The 15,501-nt window shown below is 49.5% G+C and overlaps 1 protein-coding gene and 1 pseudogene across 1 annotated transcript; one reads left to right on the forward strand and one right to left on the reverse strand.

Annotated features, from left to right (window-relative positions):
* The first annotated feature begins 4,133 nt into the window (after nucleotides 1-4,133).
* LOC139825466 (feather keratin Cos1-2-like) lies at nucleotides 4,134-13,301 on the forward strand (annotated as a pseudogene).
* On the reverse strand, nucleotides 9,113-9,884 carry LOC139825480 (feather keratin Cos2-2-like). The gene is made up of 2 exons (XM_071798202.1): nucleotides 9,729-9,884; nucleotides 9,113-9,439 (listed from the first exon to the last, which is right to left on the reverse strand). The coding sequence occupies exons 1-2, from the start codon at nucleotides 9,882-9,884 to the stop codon at nucleotides 9,113-9,115; spliced, it is 483 nt and encodes a 160-aa protein (XP_071654303.1).
* Nucleotides 13,302-15,501: the final 2,200 nt, after the last annotated feature.

Below are 15,501 nucleotides of genomic sequence, written 5' to 3' on the forward strand. Positions count from 1 at the left end.
TTATTGTTACCAATTTAAATTATTCTTCTCCAAGTCAGGCCTATTTTGCCCCTAATGATCATTGGTGAGTAATACCCCTGTCTTTACCAGGACCCATCACGGTTTTCACCTTATGTTTTCCACCTGTCCCGTAGATGAAGGAGACAGTAGCCAGCTGGGTGGGTGCCTGGAAGCCGGCCAAGGTCTTCTTGGATTTGCAACAGTTACGGCAGTTAAAAGTGACCAGGAGTGTCTGTCATTTCCATGCTTTATTTCTGCTTTCTGTCTGTGCTGTCACAACCAGCCTCTTTTTCCTGCTCTTGCTCTTGCTCTGCTGTAGGGTTGATTAGCGGTAATGTCAACTGATATTTGTGTTCCTGTACCCAGGACATACGATCCCTTTGCGTGCCATGCCCCCTCATTCTGGAGATGCTGGGAAGCTCAAGATGAGCCTCTCTGGCCAAAACAATTTCTCCTACAATCTTCTCTTTACATCCATGCAACCATCTTCTGTATTTGAGCCTCCTGCCCAAGACCACTTCCATCCAGATTAAGAGGAATGGCCTCGAGTGCTTATGATGCTGCTGTCATCCCAGGGTCTCGTGAAGCACTGGGGTCTTCCCATGGACACAGTACAAGTCGGGATAACCATGTTTAAGGCATGCTCAGAGACCAATGGGAATATTTCTGAGCAGAGATACAGCAAAGGAATGGCTGAAACCCCACCAAAAAAAACCCTGGGCACCTGAAGGGAAGAGAGGTAGATGCTGTGCAGTGGGGAGCATGGGTTTATTTTCCTGAGGCCAGGGATCCTCCTGCATGGCCTGTAGCCACAAAGCCACCTCAGCCCAGCCTCAACCCCTCTCCATGACAAACCAACTCTCCTCTGCTCTCTCCCATAATCACGATCTCAGAGCACTAACATGGGACCAAGGGAAAGGTATCATGTGAGTTGTCCTTGAAGGCTGGACCCCTTCCTATAAGAGGAGGGCAAGGAGACAACGGAGTTCTCATTCACTTGGTTCCTAATGTGAAGGAGGTGACTGAACTGTTTGAGGGAGTGACCAGTTGAACTAGTTTTTCTTTTGTCTTCACATGGCCTCAGGCCAAAAGGCACACACTGCATAAGCTACAATTTTCCTGCATGCTCCTAAAGAATGGTAATTTTGCAGGTAATGACATCACACGTGCTGCTGTTTCTTTTTATGCAGCCTTTGATTTCCCACGCCGAGTGCCCCATCAAGGGTACTTGGCTAAGAAGTGAGAGTAGCTCTGGAGAGACATTTTGGACAGGGCTGGGCTGCAGCGGTGTCTCCTGAAGGGGTGATCGCAAGAGCTTTGCTGGACTTCAGCAGAGGCCTGGGGAGGTAATGGCCAGAAGACCATTGCAGTTGATGGGGGGCAATTCAATTCAGGGTCCCTGTGTGTTGACCTGGAGAGAAACCTGAATTTCCTGGTATTGCTGCTGCACCTTGTGCTCTGCATTTCACAGAATCATGGAACTGTTGAGGTTGGAAGGCATCTCTGCAGACGATCTCGTCAAATGCCTCTGCTACAATAGGGTCAGCTAGAGCACATTGGCTAAGGGCTTTATCAAGACGGGATTGGAGTATCTCCACAGCTAAGATTCCACAACCTCTTTGAACTACTTCTGCCAGTGTTTCAGCATCTCCATAGTGAAAAAGCTTTTATTTGGACCTGCGGATGCACAAGTGGTATGGGAAGGGTTCTTCAAGGCAGGCAGCGTTCCCATGTGGCTTTACACCACTGGTCACTCACTGCAGCGTTCGAAACTCACTGGCATGTCTCAGTGGACCCCAAATCCCACAACAGAAGAGCACTTTCCTCACAGTTGCCTGATGGGAGCCAGGTGTGGAGCAGTGCACAGTCAAAACCCTCAACCCAGTCCCTCCAGAGGTGCCCTCCTCTGTCTACTGCTGAGAGTTGTCTTATGCAGGGGATGCGCCATCTCCCAGAACACTTTGAGGACCCTGAGGAGGGTCTTTCTCTCCATCATTTGGGGAGGAGGAAAGGCACTGTGGTGTGGGCCAGAATGCCTGCATTTAAGGAAAAGCATCTAGTTCTAGACCTCTGGTTTAAGCATGACAAGGAATTACTGGATGGAGTCCAGTGGCAGGCTAGGAAGACAATCAGAGCCTACGGCATTTTTCTGAAGAGGAGAGACTGAGACAGCTGTGTCAGTTCAGCCTGGAGAAGAGAAGGCTGAGAGGTGATCTTATCAATGTTTACAAGTATCTGATGAGTGGATGTCAAAAGGATGGTACCAGAATCCTTTCAGGGGTGGCCAGTGATAGGATGATAGGCAACGGGCACAGGCTGAAGCACAGGAGCTTCCATCTGAACATGAGGAGTAACTTCTTCTAGGGTGACAGAGCACAGGAACAGGCTGTCCAGAGAGGTTCTGTAGTCTCCTTCTCTGGAGGAATTCAAAACCCACCTGGACATCTCCCTGTGAACTCTCCTATCGGTGTACTTGCTTAAGAAGGTGGGTTGGACTAGATGACATACTGAGGTCCCTTCCTACTCTGAGCATTATGTGATTCTATGATTCTGTGCAAATCTTTTCAGAGGAGAACCAGTGGCTGCCTTCCCCTCCGTGCTGATGTTAGCTGGTGCTTGAGTTCCACAATCCTTCCCCAAGCCATAGAGCCCAGAAACTGCATCTCCTGCATCTCAGCCATGGACAAACGGTTTGGAGTCAGTGTCTCATTAGAGGCTTGGAAAGAGATCTTACAGCCCGGCTGGACTTATCTAGTATTGCTAGCACTTGAGATCCTTGGCCCTGTACATTGTTGGTGTTCTCGACTGGTGCCATTGAATATACGCCTCATGTTCACCATTCCTCCTTTCAGCCTCCCCAGGCTCTCATTCATTTTCCCATAGCTCCTGCCTCTGGATAAGTGTCAGTCATTTATCCAGCTGAATCCTGTAACGTAAAGCTTTTACAGGAGTCAGGAGCAAAGACCCTGGGAAACAGATCAACCCTTTGAAGTTGCTTGGAGCCAAGATAAAATGAGTTGTCCAGGGTTGGGCTTTCTCCTCACTGAGACCAGAGTGCTGTATCCCAGTGCAAGCCCTCTGACACGAGGGACTGAGTCTGTTGTAAGGCCTGGCACTGACACAGATGGGTGTCAACGTGGGACTTGGAACGATCAGGCACAACTATGTACACACACACATATGCACTAAACACGTATCCAACATGCTCGCATGTGCACCAGGATTTACAGAAATGCACAGACACAAGCAAATGTGCGAGAGGCCAGAGATGCACAAAGAATTGTACAGGTCAATAGAAACACAGTTTCATCAGAGGTATACAGGTGTATGCACAGCCAGACAGACAAGCACATGGATGTGCATGCAGAGAATCACACAGACTGATACGCAATCGCACTAGCAGGCGCATTACTGCAGGTGAGCACATAGCAATGGATCTGACAGAGGAGCTGCCAGGGACCTCCCCTCCCGAGCAGGGACGGGGCATTCTAAGCAGAACAGATCCACTGGCAGCGCTGCTTGAGGAGTCTCAGTGGTCCACGAACTGCCAGAGAGTGTAGAAGGTCAAAGACATTGCAATTTCCTCCTCAGGCGAGATTAGAGTGAAAGGGAGATGGAAAGTTGAAGTGGAGGCCATCCACTCAGGAATACGACAGCCCCATATGACTTGAGGAGGGAGCCAATAGAAAATGAGAGAGGTCATTGCACACTTTCACAGGAGCCCTTGGGGACAAGTCAAGGACAGCAGTGCTGGGAGCAGCTGATGCCCCTGTTGTCAGTAAGATCATACAAAATAGCCCACCAGAACTCCCCAGGCTGACTTCCCCTACCTTCAGTGGACCCTTCTGGTCTTAGTCCCTGTCCTCTGAACACAATGATTCATCCTTGCCCCGGAAATCCCGGGATTTTTCATCCAGCCTCCTAAACAAGCGTCCGTGACAGAATGGACATGAATTAAAAAGAAATACATAGTGACGTGTCCAACCAGGAAATCCTCAGGCCTCTAATCCCGACATTTACAGAAGAAGCCTTCATACAAGAAAGTATGAGGCAGATATCAGGAAATGGAAAGGCAGCAGTGCAGGAAATCAGGACACAGCCCATGCCATTAGTTGGAATGTTTTGCATTCACCATGAACTTGTCAGAAAATTATTACTTCCACAAAGAGTGCCTGGGCCTGAGGCAGTGCAGGACTCCTATAAAAGGCAGCCCAACTCTCTCCTCTCTCATCCACTTCTTTCACCTCCTTCTCCTTGGGAATCAGGTGAGTGTGAATTCTCTACTCCTGCTTCTGGATCAGGTGTCTTTCCTCAATGTGTTTCTCAGATGAAATGATCTGTCCTGACCCTGGGGTGGGAGTTATTTCCCATGGGAGAGGGAAGGTGGGACAAGGTCTTCTGCAGAGAGAGGCTGGGTCGTAGTGGAAGTGCCTCCTGGGACTTGAGGTGGGCAGCGTATGCTGGGCCAGGAGCTGCCTTGGCTCCAAGGTGTTTTGGTGCAGTGCTGCTTGTCAAGAGCAACGCCTCATGCTCTATTTCCTTCTGCCCTCTCTCTCAGGTGAGCCTCTGTCCCAGAGACATGTCCTGCTGCAACCCATGTCTGCCCTGCCAGCCCTGTGGCCCGACCCCGCTGGCCAACAGCTGCAATGAGCCCTGTTGCAGGCAGTGCCAGAGCTCCACCGTTGTCATTGAGCCCTCCTCCGTGGTGGTGACCCTGCCTGGCCCCATCCTCAGCTCCTTCCCTCAGAACACCGTTGTGGGCTCCTCCACCTCTGCTGCTGTTGGCAGCATCCTCAGCTGTGAGGGAGTGCCCATCAACTCTGGGGGCTTTGATCTCTCCTGCATTACCAGCCGCTACTGTGGCAACAGATGTCGCCCCTGCTAAAACTGATGGCAACTACTTTGGGAAGAACCTCCTAAGACCTTGAAATGTGGTCCTTGAAAGGATATAGAGATCCATGGCGTTACATTCTGATCTTCAAACTATTGTTTCCTTCTTCAACTTGTGCCTCTCTGCCTTTCCTCTGCCGATTCTGTCTCTGAGGCCAGCCTAGCAGTGACCTGTTGGTATACCTTCCTGCAGCAGTTTCACCAAATCCTTGGGGCTGCCTGTGGTGCTCCCTCTGAGACACCTCCTTTCCTTCTTGAGACTCATTAAAGTTGTGCTGCATCCAAACACGGGTCTCCGAGTCCTCTTTTGCTCTTCTGCATCTCTTCCCGTCTTCTGAGGGAAAAAGGTGAATTAAGGGGAGAGTGGGACTCCTTGAAGTGGATTTTGTCACTTTGCAACACAGTAAATCAATTCCATGTTTTCATAAATAAATGGAGTGGAGTTGCTTGTGAGGGACAGTCAACTTAGTGGGTGTCTCACCCTTGCTTTGCTCCCTTGGGCAAACACATTGGCATTTCCTAACCAACATTTTCTGCTCTTCCCAGTCACACCTGATGTAATCTCCAACCATGGTCTACATGAAACCTGATAGGCACTTTGGTCATTTAAAGTAAACAATTAAGAATGAGGCAATTAAGAAATCAATGCACCCAGGAACTGTCACACATGCAATTACGTGCAACGGGAATCCACCATTTCATGGCAATGGTGAGTTCCAGCAGAGCTGCAATGTTGGTCAAATCTCTGCCAGGTTCTTTCTGCTCTAGTCCATCTCCACACCTGAGCCCTGATACAGTCAGATCTTTATTTGGGGTAAGTGGTTTCTCTCAGTCAGAAACAAAGGGGGTTTGTCCTTCTGAAAGGAATTAAAATAGTAGATTTAACACACCATGGCTTTGCTCCTTCCCTCTTGTCTGGACAGCTGATTCCTTCTGGTAATGTACTGGGCCGTGGCAATTGAGAACAAGACACCTGTAATTGATCTCATTCTCCTGGGCCTTTCATCCCTCCCAGGGTGGGCACCTGCCCTCATGTGCCGTTATCTTCTCCATGTATCTTCGAATCCTGGAAGAGAATGACCTTCATTCTTCTTCCTCCTCATATTTCCTTGGTGGAGACCTGGTAGACCACCACTGTTGTGTCAAAAATGATGGAGACCTTCCTTGCCCTGAGGGAAATCATGTATATTGTCTGCTTCCAGGCACAGTCATTCTGATATTTTCCCATCTTCCTGACTGTCACTGAGTTCATGATCCTCTCGCTCATGTCCTTGAATTGTAACGTCACCATATGCAAAATTTTTCATTGCAGCACTCCCATGAGAGAGAAAACATCTTTCCTGCAAGCCTTGCTAGCAATGGCATTGGGATTGTGGTCATGTTCACACCGTTGCCACTTCTGCTGATTGACCCTTCTGCATCAAGAAAGCCACTGCTGGGATTCAAGTCCATGACTCAGCCTTCCCTGATACTGATCTGACAACCACCACCACTCTTGTGTATGGGTCTAATTGGATCAAAGGGCTGGACAAGATGTCTTCTGAGGGAAAGCTAAAGGAGATAAGTTTTCTGCTGGATGAACAGAAAGCTCTGGTGGACCTCCTCAACATATTCTAGTACTTAAATAATATCTCCAAGAAGTTGGTAACTCTCTCACTCAAAGGAGCCACATGGAGAAGACAAGTGTCAATGAGTCCAAGGGTCACTGGGAGAGGTTTCAGTTTGACATAAGAAATACCTTTGCTACAGTAAGACCAATCCATCACTGGAGTGACCTCCCAGGGATGTGGTAGAGTTCCCATCACCACAAGTTTCCACAATGTGATTGGACAGGGTGGTAGCTAATCTCATCTTGTCTCTCTCTCCCATTAAAGGTTGGACCAGGTGATCATTCAAGGTCACTTCCAGTATTCAATATTCTATGATTCCCTGTCCCTCCCTGCGATACCCTTCAATCGTGATGTCACAATATGCCATCCACTCTACTGCATCACTGTCATCACAAAGAAAATCCTCATTCCAAAGGAGTTTATTGCAATTCAGATTCACTTTTTTTCAGAGAAAATAGGATAGTGCATGGCTCTTGTCCTCTTCATTTCCAAGACTTCTTCACTGAAAGAGAGATACTCTGCAGGCAGGGAATAGAAAAGAGGGACAGGAACCTTCGATCTTCTGCTCTAGAAGACCAATAATGGTCAAGAGAAATGAGAACCCTCAAGGCTGTGTCAGCTGTTCTATAAGAGACTTCCATCTAGACTAGCAGATGCATGTACCTAGAAGACTCTATAGATTGCCTAGTTCTTGTAAGTGACAGCTCTCTTGTACGTGGAGATGCTCCATACTGGGCCCCATTGCCTGGGCTCCATGGCACCATGCGGGGGGCTTGTATACCTGGGTTGAGGACCAGTACTTTTCCTCCCAGTATAACCACCAAGACTGGTGCTGTTTACTGCAGAGCTTGGTGGGGGGAGAGGTGTCCGATCATGAGACCACAGCCAAGCACTTTGGTGTGCCCATGGGGTTGCCAGGGGTGTACAGGGTCTCTTGCAGGACAGCTCTCCAATGACCAGGGACTGCACTGCTGGGAAGACCCTGGCATGCAAGCCATCTGCCCAGTCACCCTCTGTGCAATCATAACAGGATAATGGTCAGAAAATGCCTCTTTGAACACTCAGTGCTGTCCAAGGGCTGCGGTGGCCCTTATGATCATTGGGTTCACAGCAAGAGGGGTCTCCATTATGTGGCCTGACTTGGGCTCATATCAATCCTAACTTGGGAATTATCTCAGCCAAGTGTAAGGTGCTGCACATGGGAAAACATAATCCAAGCACAGGCTGGGACCTAGCTGGCTGGGGAGCAGCTCTGTGGAAAGGGGGGACCTGGGGGTCCTGGTGGACAAGCAGCTCGATAGGAGTGAACAATGTCCTGCTGCAGCAAAGAAGGCCAACAGGATGCCCGGTTACATTAGCAAGGGCATCACCAGTGGAAACAAAGAAGTCATTCTCTATGCTCTACTCAGAGCTTGTCAGGACAAATCTCAAATACTGTGTTCAATTTTCACCACTATTATACAAGAAAAAAGATGTGGACAGACTAGAAATACTCCAGAGAAGGCTCACAAAGATGATCAATGGAAAAAGAATCTGCAGCATAAGGAAAGGCTGAGAGAACTGGGGTTGTTCAGATTGGGGAAGCATAGGGGAGACCTCAGCACTATGCTCCAGGATTTAATGGGAGCCTAGACAGAAAATGGAGACTCCCTTTTTGCCAGCAGTCACATGAAAAACATGAGGGGCAATAGGTACAAACTATTGCTGGGAGGTATCCGATTGAACACCAGAGCAAAATTATTCAGGATGACAACAAGGACACGCTGGATTAACCTCCCCAGGGAAGTGGTGGATTCTGAAACATTGGAAACGTACAACATGCAGTTAAACAATGTACTGGACAATTTTACCTAGCCTTCCTTTTGAAAAGAAAGGTTGGTCCAGGTCATCCTTGTGGTCCCTTTTATTCTGGTATTGTATGATCAAGATGCAGACCCATGTCTGGATCTGGGCACTGCAATGTGCTGAAGGAATGCATGAGGTTCCTCTGTTTCACCTGGCTGTGCCCATGTGTGTTGATCATGCACACCAGATCAGGTAATGGAGGGGAATGAATGACAGAGATGAGTGTGTGGATTGTCCCCAGGAACTGCTGTTTTGCAGCCCCACTCCTGCCACACTCTGGAACCCTTTACTCACTTAAGACCATTGCCTGTAGCATAGCCATGAATGTCTTGTTCAGCTCCAAAGGAAAGACCATAAAACAATCCACTGCAGGGAGTCCAACCCTCCCCTTCCTCCAAGTTTTCCCTGAGTAGACTGGAACAGTTGCCTCAGAACAAAGGAGGACTCAGAGGCCCAGACTGGGATGCAGTTTAATGAGATTCAAGAAGAAAAGAAGGTGGCTCAGAGGGAGCACCATGGACAGCCATAAGATTGCAGTGAAACTCCTGAGGAGTGTCAGTCTGCCTGCCTGGCAGAGGGAGGGACCAAAACAGGTCCATGCCACACTGTCCTTGGGAGACAGAATCCCAAAAGCAAGAGAGAGAGACATGAGTCGAAGAAGGACACAAGAGTTCAAAGCTCTGAATGCAATGCTGTGAAGCTCGCTCTCCTTTCAAGGACCATGTTCCAAGGTCTTGAGTTCTTGCCCAAGGACGTTGCCAGCATCTTTAGCAGGGTCGGCATCTGCTGCCACAGTAGCGGCTGGTAATGCAGGAGAGGTCAAAGCCCCCAGAGTTGATGGGCACTCCCTCACAGCTGAGGATGCTGCCAACAGCAGCAGAGGTGGAGGAGCCCACAACGGTGTTCTGAGGGAAGGAGCTAAGGATGGGGCCAGGCAGGGTCACCACCACGGAGGAGGGCTCAATGACAATGGTGGAGCTCTGGCACTGCCTGCAACAGGGCTCATTGCAGCTGTTGGCCAGCGGGGTCGGACCACAGGGCTGGCAGGGCACGCATGGGTTGCAGCAAGACATGTCTCTGGGACAGAGGCTCACCTGAGAAGACAGGATGAAACAGAGCATGACATGCACCTGAGAAGCAGCACTGCACCCAAAAACAGAGGACACAAGGCACTTCTTGGCCCAGCATACACTGCCCATCTCAAATCCCAGGAGCCACCTCCACTAAGTCCCTGCCTCTCTCAGCGGAAGACCTTCTCTCCCCTTCCCTCTCCCATGAGAAGCAGCTCTCACCCCAGGGCAAGGACAGACCCTATCAGCTGAGACACACATTGAAAAAAGACCCCAGATTCTGAAGCAGGAGGACAAGAGGCTTCACACTCACCTGACTCCCAAGGAGAATGAAGGAAGAGAAGTAGATGAGAAAGCAGGGAGTTGGGCGGTCATTTATAGGAGTCCTGCACTGCCTCAGGCTCAGGCTCAGGCACCCTTTGTGGAAACAATAATTTTCTAACAAGCTCATGATGAATGTAAAACACATAGGCTAATGGCAAGGGCTGTGGCCTGATTTCGTGCACTGCCGCCTTTTCATTTCCTGTTTTCTGCCATGTGCTTTCCCATACGAAGACTTTTTCTGTAAGTGCCAGGATAAAAGGCCTGAGGATTTCCAGGGTAGACAGACGTCAGCGCAGGCAGAAGATTCAGTCTAATCGCTGGTGGCATCCTGTGCAGGTAGGTGATTTTCACCTGGGTCATTACTGTGGGCTCCTTTGTGGCAAAGTTGTCCAGAAAAGGGCAACGCTGTAATCTTTCCCATCCGCTGACCAAGGACTGACATTTGGGACAACATGCCATATCCTTTTCTCTTGTTTCCTCCACCTCTCTGATGGTCGCTCATTGTTGGACTCAGGTGGGCTTCTGCTAGGAGTGTCTGATACTATTACGACACTAACAGTGCTCCCAGGATGATTTTGTTGGGCTCCTTTGCCTCATGTTCTCTCGTTACACTCTCTGCAGGTCCTCAGGAAATGCCAGGAGATTGTTTGAGGCCTGGTTTTCTATTTGGAACTTGAATCCTTTTCTAGCACAGTGGTCCCCAGGATCTCCTCAACAAAGTCCACACTTGCTGATGGCTTTCTGGCTTTCTGTGAGCATACAGATTGTTGCATGGTTTGATGCAGACCTGCACGAGCACACTTGTGTCCCTCTGTACCTCTGTGACCCTCATCATGAAGACACGTGCATGTCGTAGCAGGGGACTCCTCCCTGGTGTGTCCAAGAGCACCGTAGAGGAGCAGGTTGCCTTTCCCAAAAGGAGCCCATCTGAAGCTGAATGGTGGTGCTTTTGTCCTGGCAGAGAGGTTCTCAGAGAGCTGAAATGCAATCTCTGCCTCCTACACCCTCCTGTTATTAATTTAAGAACAGGGAGAAAGTCCAAGAAACCCTAGCTACCAGTGCAGGACATTGTCCGTGGGGTGATACTCTGCTGGTGCAGTGTTGCTGGTGGCTGGGGTGGGACACAGGTTCCTCATGTCCATGACAATGCTATATGTATTTCTGCAGCTGGTCAGCCTGGTGCTGAGTGAGGCAGTGGCTGACAATTTTCATCAAATGTGTATTAGACTGGGATCCAGGTGTAGCTCTGCTGTGACATGGAGGACCAAATCTCTGCGTGCATTAGGGAGAGCCCAACAGTTTTCAGTCAAACTCCTTTGATTTTCAAGCACCAGGGCTTCCACGTCCCCATAAAAGAACTGAGTCTGAGGGCCCAGCAGGTGTGTCTGAGAATGCAGGGACGTGTGTAGTAGGGAAAACCACAGACACTCTGATGGTTTTCACAAGTAGGTTAGTCAAAGTCAGAGACAGCGTTGGTGTTCTTTACTGATGTCCTTGCCTACAACGCCTCATGTTCACCATCTTCCTCCTCTCAGCCTCCCCAGGCTCCCATTCTTTTTCCTATAGCTCCTGGTTATGGGCAAGCCTCATTCACAGAGCCAGGTGAATCCTGTAACATCAAAGCATTTACAAGAGTCAGATGCAAAGACCCTGGGAAACAGCTCAGCTCTTTGAAGCTGCCTGGAGCCAAGATAAAATGAGTTGTCCAGGGTTGGGCTTTCTCCTCACTGAGACCAGAGTGCTGTGGCACTGTCCCTGACCTCTTAGATGAGGGGTTGAGACTGTGTCAATGCCTGGTACTGACACACAGTGGTGCCAAGGCGGGACTCAGAATGGTCAGGCACAACTATGTACACACACACACACATGCACTAAACACGTATCCAACATGCTCACGTGTGCAACAGGAATCTCAGAGATGCACAGACATAAGCAAATATGCACGAGGCCAGAGACATGCAACGAATTCTACAGGAAAATAGAAACACAGTCTCACCAGCGGCACACAGGTGTGTGCACAGCTAGGCAGACAAGCACAGAGATGTGCATGTAGGGAATCAGACTGGCACACAGTCACGCTAACAGGCACAGTCTTACAGATGAGCACATAGAAATGGACGTCACTGAAGACCTGCCAGGGACGTCCCCTCCAGAGCACGGACGGGGCACTCTAAGCAGGACAAATGTGCTGGCAGCATTGCTTCAGGAGTCTCAGGGATCCATGGAGCGCCCAGAGAGAGGAGGAGGCCAAATAGGTTGCAATTTCCTCCTGAGGGCAGCTTAGAGTGAAAGAGAGATAAAAACATGAAGTGCAGCCCACACTCCTAGGAATATGAGAGCCAGAGACTGGTGCAAGGAGACAAGGAAGAATGACAGAGGGTAGTGCACAGAGTCACAGGAGTCTTTGGGGACAAGTCAAGGATTGCAGTGCTGGGAGCAGCTGGGGCCCTTGCTGTCAGCAAGATCATACAAAAGAACCCAGCAGAGATCCCCAGGATGACACCACCTGCCTCCACTGGACCCTCCAGCTCTTAGTCCCTGTCTTCTGAACACAATGATTCATCCTCGCCCCGGAAATCCTGGGATTTCTCATCCAGCCTTCTAAAGAAGCATCTGTGACAGAATGGACACGAACTAAAAAGAAATACATGCCAACATGTGTCCAACCCAGAAGTCCTCAGACCTCTAATCCCGGCACTTAAAGAGAAAGCCTTCATATAGGAAAATATGTGGCAGATGCCAGGAAATGGAAAGGCAGCAGTGCAGGAATCCAGGACACAGTCCATACCATTAGCTGGTGTGTTTTGCATTCACCATGAGCTTGTCAGAAAATTATTACTTCCACAAAGGGTGCCTGAGCCTGAGGCAGTGCAGGACTCCTATAAAAATCAGCCCAGTACCCTGCTCTCTCATCCACTTCTTTCGCCTCCTTCTCCTTGGGAATCAGGTGAGTGTGAGGTCTCTTCTTCAGGTGCTTCTGGATCAGGTGTCTTTCCTCAATGTGTGTGCCATCTGAAAGGGTCTGTCCTGATGGGAGCTTTTTCCCGTGGGAGAGGGAAGTGGAGGAAAGGTCTTCTGAAGAGAGAGTTTGGGGCTTAGTGGAGGTGGTTTCTGGGACTTGAGGTGGGCAGCGTATGCTGGGCCAGGTGCTGCCTTGGCTCCAAGGTGTTTTGGTGCAGTGTTGCTTGTCAAGAGCAACGCCTCATGCTCTATTTCCTTCTGCCCTCTCTCTCAGGTGAACCTTTAGCCAAGAGACATGTCCTGTTGCAACCCATGTCTGCCCTGCCAGCCCTGTGGCCCGACCCCGCTGGCCAACAGCTGCAATGAGCCCTGTTGCAGGCAATGCCAGAGCTCCACCGTTGTCATTGAGCCCTCCCCCGTGGTGGTGACCCTGCCTGGCCCCATCCTCAGCTCCTTCCCTCAGAACACTGTTGTGGGCTCCTCCACCTCTGCTGCTGTTGGCAGCATCCTCAGCTGTGAGGGAGTGCCCATCAACTCTGGGGGCTTTGACCTCTCCTGCATTACCAGCCGCTACTGTGGCAGCAGATGTCGCCCCTGCTAAAGCTGCTGACAACTACTTTGGGCAAGAACCTCTCAAGACCTTAGAACATGGTCCTTGAAAGGAGAGAGAGCTTCACAGCATTACATTCAGAGCTTTGAACCATTGTTTCCTTCTTCCACTTGTACCTCTGTTTTTTTCCTTTGCTGATTCTGTCTCCAAGGCCAGCCTAGCAGTGACCTGTTTCTCTCTCACTCTTGAGGAGTTTCGCCACATCCTTGGGGCTACATGTGGTGCTCCTTCTGAGACACCTCCTTTCCTTCTTGAGACTCATTAAAGTTGTGCTTCATCCAAGCCTGGGCCTCCGAGTCGTCTTTTGCTCTTCAGCAACTCTTTCAGTCTTCTCAGGAAAAGGTGAATAAGGGGAGGGTGAGACTCTTTGCAGTGGATTTTGTCACTTTGCAACACAGTAAATCAATTCCATGTTTTCATAAATAAATGGAGTGGAGTTGCTCGTGAGGGACAGTCAACTTAGCGGGTGTCTCAGCCTTGCTTTGCTCCCTTGAGCAAAGACATACGCATTTCTTAACCAACATTTTCTGCTCTTCTCACTCACACCTGATGTAATCTCCAGCCACGGTCCACGTTAGACCTAATAGGCACTTTGGTCATTTAAAGTAAACAATTAAGAATGAGGCAATTAAGAAACCAATGCACCCAGGAACTGTCACACATGCAATTACGTGTAACGGGAATCAGTCATTTCATGGCAATGGTGAGTTTCAGCAGAGCAGAAATGTTGGTCAAATCTCTGCCAGGTTCTTTCTGCTGTGGTCCATTTCCACACCTGAGCCTTAGTATGTCAGACCATTATATGGGGTAAGTGGTTTCTCTCAGTCAGAAACAAAGCGGGTTTGTCCTTCTGAAAGGAATTAAAATAGTAGATTTAACACACCATGGCTTTGCTCCTTCCCTCTTGTCTGGACAGCTGATTCCTTCTGGTCATGTACTGGACCGTGGCAATTGAGAACAAGACACCTGTAATTGATCTCATTCTCCTGGGCCTTTCATCCCTCCCAGGGTGGGCGCATGGCCTCATGTGCCATTATCTTCTCCATGTATCTTCGAATCCTGGAAGAGAATGACCTTCATTCTTCTTCCTCCTCATATTTCCTTGGTGGAGACCTGGTACCACCACTGTTGTGTCAAAAAATGATGGAGAATTTTTCTTGCCTTGAGGAAAATCATGTATGTTGTCTGCTTCCGGGCACAGTCATTCTGATGTTTTCCCATCTTCCTGACTGTCACTGAGTTCATGATCCTCTCACTCATGTCCTTGAATTGTAACGTCACCATATGCAAATTTTTTCATTGCAGCACTCCCATGAGAGAGAAAACATCTTTCCTGCAAGCCTTGCTAGCAATGCCATTGGGATTGTGGTCACGTTCACACCATTGCCACTTCTGCTGACTGGCCCTTCTGCATCAAGAAAGGTGCTGCTGGGATCCAAGTCCATGACTCAGCCTTCCCTGATCCTGATCTGACAGCCACCACCACTCTTGTGTATGCGTCTAATTGGATCAAAGGGCTGGACAAAATGTCTTCTGAGGGAAGGCTGAAGGAGATAAGTTTTCTGCTGGATGAACAGAAAGCTCTGGTGGACCTCCTCAACATATTCTAGTACTTAAATAATATCTCCAAAGAAGTTGGCAACTCTCTTACTCAAAGGAGCCACATGGAGAAGACAAGTGTCAATGAGTCCAAGGGTCACTGGGAGAGGTTTCAGTTTGACATAAGAAATACCTTTGCTACAGTAAGACCAATCCATCACTGGAGTGACCTCCCAGGGATGTGGTAGAGTTCCCATCACCACAAGTTTCCACAATGTGATTGGACAGGGTGGTAGCTAATCTCATCTTGTCTCTCTCTCCCATTAAAGGTTGGACCAGGTGATCATTCAAGGTCACTTCCAGTCAGCTGATCGGAGCCAGCGCAGCGAGAGCCAGAGCCGGCGAGGTTCAGTCGACTACGAGGTTTAGCCGAGATTAGAAAGCCCAGAGGGAAACGTACAGGGACAGCGTGACTCCCGGCGGTCCCGATCCCCCCGAAGCCCCGGTAGCCATTGCGAGAGAGCGGCTGACGTGGCGGGGGGCGTTCCCACGGTGACGGCGACCACACCTCCTCCTCTTGCCTTGAAAAAACCTTTGGGAGGGCAGCGACTAGGTGCAGAGAGGAGCAAGTAGCTAGCACAGCGGGTGTGGC

The sequence above is a fragment of the Patagioenas fasciata genome, chromosome 22 (genome assembly GCF_037038585.1).
Source record: "Patagioenas fasciata isolate bPatFas1 chromosome 22, bPatFas1.hap1, whole genome shotgun sequence".
In the NCBI taxonomy this organism is placed as follows: Eukaryota; Metazoa; Chordata; class Aves; order Columbiformes; family Columbidae; genus Patagioenas; species Patagioenas fasciata.

What these genes read in the sequence shown, in the direction of transcription:
- LOC139825480 (XM_071798202.1), bottom strand. Translation starts at nt 9,884, where the DNA reads ATGTGTTTTACATTCATCATGAGCTTGTTAGAAAATTATTGTTTCCAC. An exon ending in TCATTCTCCTTGGGAGTCAG is followed by an intron (nt 9,440 to 9,728) that starts GTGAGTGTGAAG and finishes CTGTCTTCTCAG; the next exon opens with GTGAGCCTCTGTCCCAGAGA.